The 12,073-nt window shown below is 36.4% G+C and overlaps 1 protein-coding gene across 2 annotated transcripts in view; it reads right to left on the bottom strand.

The window, feature by feature from the left end:
- The window catches only part of LOC150109235 (uncharacterized), a 415,237-nt gene that overhangs the window by 226,239 nt on the left and 176,925 nt on the right, over positions 1–12,073 (bottom strand). For both annotated transcript variants that reach the window (XM_090406508.1, XM_090406517.1), the window contains exon 9: positions 7,834–7,992. In XM_090406508.1, the coding sequence (XP_090262634.1) occupies positions 7,834–7,992 (159 nt within the window). The remainder of the gene's footprint in view (positions 1–7,833; positions 7,993–12,073) is intronic.

Raw genomic sequence — 12,073 nt, 5'->3', positions numbered from 1 at the left:
ACAGCTCCATTGACCTGGCTTATCAGTGAAAGTCTGGCTATGAGAAAGGTACCCAAGGAATGGAAGGAAGGTAACATAGTGCGATTGCATAAGGGCAGTAGTAGACTGTAAGTGTCAAATTATAGGCCAGTTTGTGTGTCATCAATAGTTGTTAAGGTCTTGGAGAAATTAGTGAAGGACTATATACAGCATTGAGCAGATGAGGGTAATTTTTTAACCTTTATATCAATGACATTGTCAATGGATTGCAAGGGGATATTCAGTTGTTTGCAAATGATGTGAAGCTGGGAAGGGTTATTAGTAATAGTGCAGATGTGGTGGCCCTGCAAGAGGATTTGAATAAACTATACAGATGGGCAAATGAATGGGGGTATCAGTTTAATGCAGCAAAATGTCTTGAAGTTTGGGATACATCGACAGGATACATTGGATGCATACTCAATTGGAGCTGTACTGGAGGACGTAGGGGCAATACAGTATTTAGGTCATCTTCTCAGTATTCTGCAATACTGAGAAGGATGCTGACCAGCAGAGATAAAAGAGTTATCATTCCATTGTATAAGACCCTGATCAAACCACACTTAGACTATTGTTCTCAAATTTAGCCTCCAGGATTTGAAGGGGATAAATTAACTGTGGAAAGTGTACAGAGGTGGATTAAGAAAGATGGTTTCAGGACTGTACAATGTCAGTTATGAGGATTGGCTGAGGGAATGTGGACTGCAGAGTTTGGTAGTTGATTTTGCAGAATTAGGAGAGTTGATATGATCGAGACTTTTAAACTGTTGAGAGGCAGTTACAGGGTTGACAATGGGAAGTTCTTTCGCTTGGTGGAACAGTGGGAAGGAGCGTTGACAAGGGGCCATCCCTAGAAGTTATGAAAGGAAGCTGTGAGCAAGAAGATGAGGAGTGGTCTGGTCTCTTTGCATGGAGGGTGGTTGAACCTTGGAATGCATTGCCTGATAATGTTGTGAGAGCAAGAACAATCAATGAGTTCAAGGACTGGTATGATAGACTGTGTTTCCTAGGAAGGACCTCCCACAATGAGTCTCTTGACTCCACAGAGGTCTGAATATCACTACTACTACTACTACTACTAATAATAATAATAATAATAATAATAATATATATATATATATATATATATATAGAGAGAGAGAGAGAGAGAGAGAGAGAGAGAGACTTTCAGGAATGCAAAGAATAGGCTGGGCTTTTGACCTAATGTAAAATCCTCACATTCACATGGTGCACTACATTAATAGATATCTCTGGGTATTAAACAAACAAGAATGGGCTGGCAATTTGGGAATTATTCAACCAAATGTACTCCCTATTGGCTTAAACCACAAATGCATATAACAGTAAAACATGATGAGATTTCATGCCTGTTGGGACACTGCTCTAAACAAGGTCCCAGCTGTTTTCATAAGAAAACCATGGTGAACAGTGAAAAGTCAGCTACTAAAACAAGCTTCAACTAAGCATCTAGAAGAAGAAGAATTAATCCAATGTCAGAAGAAATGAAGATAGCAACTATCAATATAAGGAGTATTAATGAAAAGGAAACTGAACTTGCATAAGAATTGTAAAAGTAACGCATGAACATAATAGATATTACTGAGACAAAGAATACAAAAACAGTCATCGCCATAAATGACTGTTTTTGTGATAACTTACTAAATAATAACTATTGGATGTTATATTCGGGCAATAACGATTAAGGAAAGGAAGGAATATTGATAGCATTCAACACCAAACATGACGATAAACTTCTTGATTGGAAGACAGTTTCAAGCAAAGTGATGTGGGCACACTTCAAAATGGAGTAATGGACAATAAAATTTATTTGTGCCTATGGTCTTACAGAAGGTTCCTCTAAGGAAGAAGTGGAAGAATTTTTAGAGTCATTAAAACAGGCAGGCAACATAAAGAAAATTGAAAAAATTGATCCTTTTTGGAGATCTAAATAGCAGAATAGCAAATGAATCCCACCAGTCATATAGGTAAGTTTGGGGAAAATTTGGAGAAAAGGGCAAAGCTTATAATAATGGTGAGTATTTGCTGGATATCTGCTGAAGACATATTATTATTATTAATATTATTATTATTATCGTCAACACCCGACCTCCATGGAGTCAGAGACTCATCGTGGGAGGTACTCACTATTGTATACAGTGCTCATCCAACCGCATCTTAAACTTATTCAATGTGTCTACATCCACAACACACTCAGCAAAGGAGTGAGAAGCAAAGAACCTGCTTCTCACTCCTTTTCTCACACCCTGCTTATACAATTTCCAGCAATGGTCTCTTGTTCTACTTCCCTCTCCAATTCTATATAAAATCTCTACCTGATAACAAACCCTGACCAGTTTATATGTCTCAATCATATCCCCCCCCCCCCTCTTTCTCCTATTCACGAGGCTCTCAACTGACATTCTCTCAATCTGTCCTCGTACTCCACATTCCAAAGACCACTGACTACCTTTGTGAATCTTCTCTGTACCCTTTCCAACATATCCTCATCGCCATGAAACCCGTCAACCAAATCTGTGCACAATAATCCATATGAGGCCTGATCGAGGCCTTATACAATGGAATCATAACCTCTCTATTTCTGAATGTCAGGGTTCTCTGCATCATTGCAATTATTTGATGTGATGTCTTCACAACTTGTGCAATGTGGCTCCTGAATTTCAGGTCCTTGTCCACAATCACTCCTAGATCTCCTCTACTTCTGTTAAAGTTTCCCCACCAAGTGTATACTTTGCATCCCATCGTTGTTTACCAAATCTCAAAACCTTACACTTGGCAATATTGAACTAACAGTTCCACTTACCTGCCAATTCATACAATCTATTCAAGTCCTCTTGTAAGGCATTAACATCAGCCTGACTGTGCATTGCTCTCCTCAGTTTTGCATCATCTGCAAACAGCTGGATATCACTAGTTAAACCCAACCCAATATCATTAACATACAAATTGAACAACAATTGTTGGTGACCTTTCTCTTTCGAGATACTGCACCCCCATATACAACTTTCTGATACCTATCTGACAGCCAGTCACTGATCCAACACAGAAGTCTGTTATCGAATCCCATCTCTTTCAATTTATTTAAGAGCTTGTCATGTGGCAGTCTATCAAAAGCCTTTGCAAAATCCAAGTTCCTCTTAACCTTGTGTAAGATAATCAAACAGGAAAAAGTTGTTATCAAAAAGGTCTGTATCTGGAACTATAAGCAGAGGAATTGTGTCCTTCAAAAGCTGAAGAGGAAAATAGTAGTACATGCAAAGATTTTAAATCATGGGAATGATGTCTGGTGTGAAGTTGAGATCAGTAACAGTAAAATAATATATCTAATAGGATGCTGTTATAGGCCAGGGAATGTGGAGAGGATTGATTATGAAATATTTAGACAAATTAGTTGGGAAAGTAAAAGGAAGATGATCCTAATGGGAGATTTTAATTACAGGAATGTGAATTGGAAAGAAGAGATAGTGTATAGTAATGAGAGCATGAATATGTTGAGTTTCTGAGGAATAACTATCTAAAGAAGCATGTAATGGAAGCAACATGAGGTTTATCGGTGTTAGATTTGGTGATATCCTCACAGAATGTGGTTGTGAATGAGGTATCACCAAATCTAACACCAATAAACCTTGTGTAAGATAATCAAACAGGAAAAAGTTGTTATCAAGAAGGTCTATATCTGGAACTATAAGATGGGTGATTATCAGAAGTTCCGTAGTCAACTAGCATCAAAACACTGGGTTGATGGATTGTGTCAAAAAAATGTTGACAGTGCATGGAAAATGATAAGGCAGTATCTAACCCAAGCAATACATAACTGCATACCAAGAGTTAAGTGAATAATTAGATAAGAGTGAGATGGATGAATAATGAAATCAAGCAAGCAGTGTTAAAAAAAAATGTTGTTATAGAGGAAGTACAAGGCAGTTTGTGGTGAACGGATGCATGAAGAATATTAAGTGCAGGCCAGAAAAGTGACAAGCATGGATAAAAAAGAAAAAGTAGAATATGAGGGGAGATTGGCTAGTCTGCTAATCCAAGAGAATTTTTCTGCCATGTTGATGCTAGTGGATAGCTATGTCAGAGTAACCATAGCAAATGATGAAGTGGAATTATTTAATGAACACTTCATCAATGTATATCATAGTGGTGTGAGTAATGCTGTGCAACATATAGAAGGGAGGCAAGAATTAGGAGAATTAAAGGTGAAAGAATCAAAGGTGTATTAAGTGTTACTCGGATTATACATTAACAAAGCTGTGGGAATGGATGACATATCAACACATATTTTTAAAGAATGTGCAAAAGAGTTAGCAATATCCTTGTCCTGGTTATTTAATGAGTCCTGCAGTGGGTAAGGTTCTTAAGCTGTGAAAAGAAAGCAAAATAATACCTATCCACAAGCACGGTTCAAGAACAGCAGTTTCCAATTATAGGCCACTCTGTATATCTGCAGTTGTGATCAAAGTGTTGGAAAAATTGGTTAGAAATATAATAGGATTAGGTTGATGAACATAGAATTTTATGATGAAGGGTTGGTCTTGTTTTAGCAATCTGCTTATGTTTTATGATAAGGTAATGAATGTGTTGGATAAGGGAGAATCACATAAAGTGATATTCTTTGACTTTGCAAAAGCATTTCATAGATTACCACATGATAAATTGGTGTACAAACTGCAAAGGATAGGAATAGATACTATATTGGCTAGATGAATTGAAAAGTAGCTTTCTGAAAGATAGCAGCAAGTTATGTATGATAGAGCAGTGTCTCAGAAAAGGAAGGCGACCAGTGGCATGCCTCAGGGTTCTGTTCTTGGGCCCCTACTTTGTTAATGATATTTCATGAATTGACTGGAGATTTTCAAATGTTTGCTGATGATGCCAAGTTAGGTAGAATTATCAGGAGTAGTGCTAATGTTAATTCTCTACAGGAAGATTTGAATAGATATTTAGCTGAGACAAATGAGTGGGAGTTGCAGTTTTAATGTTAATAAATGCAAGGTGTTACACATTGGGATACACAAATATAAGGCTACATACTGTGCTTAAGGAGGTGAATGAGATTTGAGATTTTAGAGTGATGGTGGACAGTGAACTGAAGTTATGAGGACACATCGCACATGTTGCAAAGACTGCACATCGTATAGCTGCTATGATAATAAATACATTGATGTGTAGGGATAAGGAGGTAGTGGTACCTCTATATAATGCGTTGGTCAGACCTCATATGGACTATTGTGCTCACATTTGGTCACCTGGTTTTCATTGTGATGTGGAAACACTAGAGAGGATCCAAAGACAAATAACCAAAGTGATATCAGGGCTCTAAAGCATTGGCTATGAAGAGCATTTGAGAGAGAGGGAATGTGGATTACAGAGCTGGTGGATAGGAGGAAAATAGGAGATATGATAGAGATCTTTAAGTTAGTTAAGGGATTCTATCAGATTAAAACAGAAGAAATTTAAAAAAGAGTAGATGTTAAGATGGGAAGAATGAGATGTTATCCCTGGAAGTTGTATGAAGATGTGATGAAGAAGGGTGTGAGGAGTATATTTTTTATGTGGAGAGTTGTTAGTGAGTGAAATGCATTGCCTGAGTGAATTGTGATTGCAGGTAGTGTAAATAACTTTAAAGCTCATTATGATAGACATGCTGCTGGTTGAGTGGGCCTCCCATGATGAGTCTGTTGATTCCACGGAGGTTACCAAATAATAATAATACTCCATTTCATCTTAGTCTTTTAGGTTGGTATCAGCTGTGGAAAATAAGTTGAGATGTTCAGTACGCAATTTATCAGAGTGTTCAATCCTCCTAAATATCACATCAAGAAGGAGAGACTGATGGCAAGTGAGCAGGAGGTATATGAGGAATTTAATAAAATTGGTGTTAATATGACTATAGAAAACTTGACAATATATCATTGTGTGTCTTAAAAGAATGAGCCGGACAGTTAACAGCACTTTTGGTATGCCTGCTTAACAAGAGTCTTGCAACAGGGCAAGAGGAGTGAAGGTTGTGTTTAAGATGTTGGAGAAGATAGTGAAAACTAGAATTCAGAATTGGGTTGATAATAGCAGTATTCCCTGTGATGATCAGCATAGATTGTTAAAGGAAAGCCACGTGTTTAGCAATCTGCTTATGTGTACTATAACGTTACATATTCATTGGATAAGGGAGATGAATATATAATTGTATACTTAGATTTTTCAAAAGCCTTTGATACATTGCCACATGACAAACTGATAACTAAATTGGTATGGATGAGAATGGATGATAGGTGATTGGCTGTCAGATAGGTGTCAGTGGGTTGTGTATGGGAGAGTAGTATTCCAAAAGAGGAAGGTTGCCAGCAGTGTGCTGCAGGGATATGTTTTGGGATCATTATTGTTTAACTTGTATGTTAATGATATTGGGACAGGCCGAATCGGAGATATATACAGCTGTTTGCAGAGGATGTAAAGTTGGGAAGAAAAGTGAGAAGTAGAACAGAGGAGGTGTTGTGGCTGAATATACAGTGCAAGTGGGCAGGTGAGTGGAACGATCAGTTTAATGTTGCATAGCATGTCTTGAAATTTGATATACTGGGATAAGATGCACAGTATACAATTAATGGAGAAATTTTGAAGTAGGCGGAGGAGATCTTCAAGTGGTGGAAGACAGAATTCAAGTATAGGAGTAACACTGCTAAAATTCTGAGAAACTCACAATGGATTGTGACAATGATGAGAAGAATCTTAAATTGCAGAAACAAGCAGGTTATAGTTCTCTTGTATAAGGCCGTGTTCAAGACATATAAGACTACTATGCACATATCTTGTCACCTAGTTTTTCAAGGGGATATATTAGAGAAGGTCCTGAAAAGATTCACTAAGATGTTCTTAGGTCTCTTAAATGTGGAATATAAGGACTGATTGAGGAAATGTAATTTGAAGATCCTTGTGAATACAAGAAGGATTGAGATATGATTGAGACATATAAGTTGGTGAGGGACTGTTACCAAATTAATGTGGAGGAGTTTTTAACAGAATAGAGAGCGACAAGGGTAGAACAAGAGACTATCCCTGGAAGCTATATAAAGATGAAATTAGCAAGGAAGTGTGGAGTAGGTTTATTTCAAGGAGAGGGTTTGATGAGTGGAATTCATTGCCTGAACATGTCATGAGTGCAGAGACTGTGCATGGGGTAATTATTAAGGAACAGTTTGATCATCTTTTTGTGAGAGAATGTGGACTTCCCACGATGAGTCTTTTTGAGTTGTGATGTTTATAATAATAATAAAAGTGCTTAGATAATTTACTCATCAACATTCTGCTTTCTTAAGCTAGCAAAATGCTGTCATATAAATATTTAATTTAGTTATTAATTTTTTTTAATTTCAGTATCACTTAGTTATTTTTCTAAAATGATATGAGTGATTTCAACAGCTATGAATTCGATTTCCCTGCCTTCTTTCTCTCAATGCTTTCATACATCCCTGAGTTAAGATGGCTGACAATAAAACCAAATAACATTATTAATATTTACTAAAATTCAGTGAAATTTTTTAATAACAATGAGAAAAAAAGTAAATGAATGTGAAGCCAGTGATGGTATTTAAATAAAATCATCGTGAACCATTTGTGAGTTCGTCTTCAAAATGACAAATAATGTAAATCATGAAATGTATAATTAATAATTAAATATTTGTTGTAATTCTTTATATACACTAACTGAATAAAGCATTCAGATGCAGATTTTAAGAGACTGTTAAGAAAAAAAAATAATCAGGTATATATTTTTTGGAGATGTTTACAACTTACCAACACACTGTCCATCATGTTCACCAGAGGTACCATATCCTGATGGACATGTGACAGTAGGAGGAATTCGAGATATGCACATGTAACTACCTATGTCATTAATGCAATCTTCAGCTGATGAATCACAGGTGTGAATGCCTTCTTGGCATTCATCAACATCTATAAAATGAATATCATATCAAATTATTATTTCAAACAATAATTGTTTGAAACTCCATAATAAATACATAGAAACTCCATATTTTATACTTAAAGGTAGCACAAGTACGTGTGACTACTGCCGAATGCAGTTTAGATCAATTTTATATATATTGTGGGGGAGGGTCAAAATTTCAGAGCTACAACAGGAGACTAACTGGGTGCCACGATAAAAAAAAGTACAGCAAGGTAAGCCAGGCACTGAATAAGCGCCATTATGACCAAACTATTAAATATAACATGAGATCTGTTGTACAGATTAACTCATGTATACTTATATCGATAACTTATCTCCCTCCCATTTTTTTAACAATCTTTATCTCTTTTTGGATATTTATATGCAAACATCACAACATCTATATGTTAAATAATTAAATTAGATAATCCATATAGATACATTTTTAATTAACCTATTCATAACAACTACATAATTTTTCTTTCACCAGTTAAATAAGTTCACTGATTCTGTAATCTTTTTTATTATGAGTTCTAGTAGATTCCAGCTCAGCTCAGAAAAGTAAAAATAAAAAATCCTGCTATCTGTCTTATACATTTTCTGAATTATTTTATAAACTTAACTGTAAAACCCTGCGGAGGTCACGGCTGATCTGACAGACACAAACAAACTGTTTAATATAAATATTCTTACACATATCCAGTGTATAGCTTGGAGGTCATGACTAGCTGCGCATGCATATATTACAAGTGATATTCCACAGTGTTTATGCAGTCAGTTTTGGTTTAACACATATTACATAAAGGTGTGTGATATTTCATAGTAAATTGTATCTGAGAGATACTGCGACCTCCAATGTCAGTATAGTATTGGTTTGGTTGTTTTTTTTTTATTTACCATTGAAAATGGCTGGAAAAATATATTGATTGGATAATCCATCAGATGTTGAAGGGATTCAGTGATTTTGTTACTCGAGTCCGGTGATGAGAATGATAGAGTCGAATGCGAAAGTGATATTTGATAGTAAATTGTATCTGAGAGATACCGCGAACTCCGATGTCAGTATAATATTGGTTTAGTTGTTTTTTTCTTTGTTTCTTTGTTCAATAATTTATACACTGTAACTGAAAATAAATAAACCATCATATATTATATTTGCTATCATGTATTATAAGTTTTATTGCATTTTAGCACATACTATTAATGAATGTATCTCTCAGATACACATGACCTACGCTGCAATTTTTTCGACCACAACCTTGCAGTGTTAAATAAATTCAACAAATTAACACTAAAAACTGTTTCTCATAACTATGAAGATACAATCCTTCCCAAACTTAGTGAATCTTCTTTAAGCATCGTGAATTCTCTCGATATCCATTAAACAAATTATAAACTAGTCTGTATATTTGAAGTTAGACTATTATTATTATTATTATCACAAGACCCCATTGGAGTCAAAGACTCATCTAGGTGATACTTTTGTCATATGCACAGCTCATCATACTGCTCCTTAAACACTCTCAAATTCTCTGCAGACACCACACTCTCAGGCAAGGCATTCAAATCATTCATACATAAGTGAGAAGCAGGTTTGCAAAAAACCTGCTTCTCACTTCACTGCTCACACCCTCCTTATACAACTTCCAGGGATGTGTCCTCTGGTTTGCCCCTGATCTCCCACCATTTGCTGCAAAACCTTTCCAACATTGAGCCTATAATAACCCTTACTAACTTGTAGGTCTCTATCATATCACTCCTCTTCCTCCTATCCACTAGACTCTTTAAATTGCATCTTCTCAAATTTTCCTCATATTCGACATTTCAGAGATCAGAAACTACCTTAGTAAGTTGTCTCTGAACCTCTTTCTGACATCTCTTCATCCTTTTGAAAACCAGGTGAACAAATATGTGCACAGAAGTCCATATTTGGTCTAAATAAAGCTTTATACATAACAAGTCAGTGTCCTCCACATCATTCCCAGAATTCTTTGTGTTGTCCTCACAATTTTGGCAATGTGTCCCCTAAATTTCAGATCATTATCCACTATCACCCCAAGATCTATTTCCTCCAGCTCCAACAATATATCCCCCACCAAGCATAAATTCTACATCTCATCTTTGTTTACCAATTTTAAAACCTTACATTTTGCAACACTGAACTTGCATCCCCATTTCCATGCTCATTCACTCAATTTATTCAAGTCTTCTTGTAAGGTCACAACATCTTGTCTACTCTTCATAGTTCATCTCAACTTTACATCATCTGCAAATAACTGAATATCCCCATCCAAATCTTCGTGAATATCATTAATATACAGGTTAAACAGCAATGCCCTAAAACAGACCCCTGAGGCACACGCTAGTGACTTTCCTCTTCCTGGATATTGCTCCACCATACACAGCTTGCTGATATCTATCAGATAGCCAGTCTCTGATCTAATGCACTAATCTAATCACCCTATTGGCCAAGGTGGATGATATAGTTAGACCAAATTGCACTTCTTATCCATGTTATTCAATGGGTGTTGCAGAATCGTATCCAGATTTAGCTGGACATCTATAGATGGCATGGCCGGTTGGGGGCTAATATCCAATCCCATCCACTCTAGTTTGACTATCAACTTATCATGTGGTAATCTACCAAAAGCCTTTGCAAAATCAAAGTATACTATTGTGTATCCCTCTCTTCTGTCCAAGTAAGCCTTATTGTAATAAGTAAGTAAGTAGATTACTAAAGCATGACTTTCCATTAACAAATCCTACTGTCCATCAAAGATAATATCATTGTTGTCAACCAACTTCTGGATTCTAGTTCTCACCAGCTTCTCCAACAACTTAACCGCAACATCTGACACACAGATAGGTCTATAATTTGATGCTTGTGTTCTATCACCTCCCTTATGAAGCAGCACAATCTTGCCCTCCTTTGGAACTCGACCCAGTGCAACACTCATATTAAAAAAATATGTCAAGGCAGATGTCAACTCCCTGCCACATTCCTTCAGAATATGTGGTGATATATTATCAAGTCCCACCGCCTTATTTACATCTAGTTTGTTCAACTCCCTATACACCTCTTGCTCACTTACACTCAGTCTCCCTTCACCATCATCAACTGCTCTCAATCTCTCCATGATGTCACATTCACAAGAATGGAAGACCATTATGAACTACTCATTAAGTATCTCCATGATATCTTCTGCAGTAGTTGTCTGTATACCATTTTCTCCAATCAGTGTCATCTTTCCATGATCATTATTTTTTTGGCTGGTTACATATTGAAAGAACTCCCTAGGATTATTTTTGGCTTCATTAGCTAACTGCTGCTCATACTTTACTTTTGCCACCTTTATCAATTGGTTATTACTACTTCTCTTATGCTGCCTCTTTGTGCATTAATTGAACAGACTCAATTAATGAAACCATTTCATTTGCCTTGTTTCTTACACTTCTAGCATTTGTATACAAGCACTGCAGCTTATTCCTGGATGTACAGCTAGTTACACTGACACCACTTATTTGATATGACTTCTCCATGCTTAACTCGAGTCATTTCTTTTTCTCCTTATTCATCTTCAAACCTTCTTCAGATCCAACTGTTTTCCCTTGATTCCAGGTCATCCCCTTCCCTTTTTGTCTACACATGCATTTCCATCCTATTGGAGCATCTACCTTTCTCATGCTCTGTTCCTCTGTCCACCTTGAGCCTCCCTGTTTCCCTGTCTGTCTTGCAGACCTGTTCTCTAATTCTCTATACTCATACTATTAAATACGTTCAACAAATTAACACTAAAAACTCCTTCTCATAACTATCATGACACAATCTCTCCCAAACTAAGTGAATCTTCTCTAAGCATCTTGAATTCCCTTGACATCCATTAAAAAAAAAATTATAAACCAGTCTGTATATCTGCAGTTGTAGTCAAGGTGTTTGAAGAGCTTGGTTAGGAGTAGAATAAAGGATTAGTTTGATGTCATAGGATTCTTTATAATGGTCAGTATAGATTCATAAAAACAGTTAATAGCATAACATAGATTGATTACAAGGATATGGGAGAGACAGGATCATGGCCTAGAGACTGG

Source organism: Typopeltis vanoorti, chromosome 2 (assembly GCF_054136105.1).
Source record: "Typopeltis vanoorti isolate ZY-2024b chromosome 2, IOZ_Tvanoo_1.0, whole genome shotgun sequence".
NCBI classification, from domain to species: Eukaryota; Metazoa; Arthropoda; class Arachnida; order Uropygi; family Thelyphonidae; genus Typopeltis; species Typopeltis vanoorti.
This window is presented reverse-complemented; position numbering and strand designations above follow the sequence as displayed.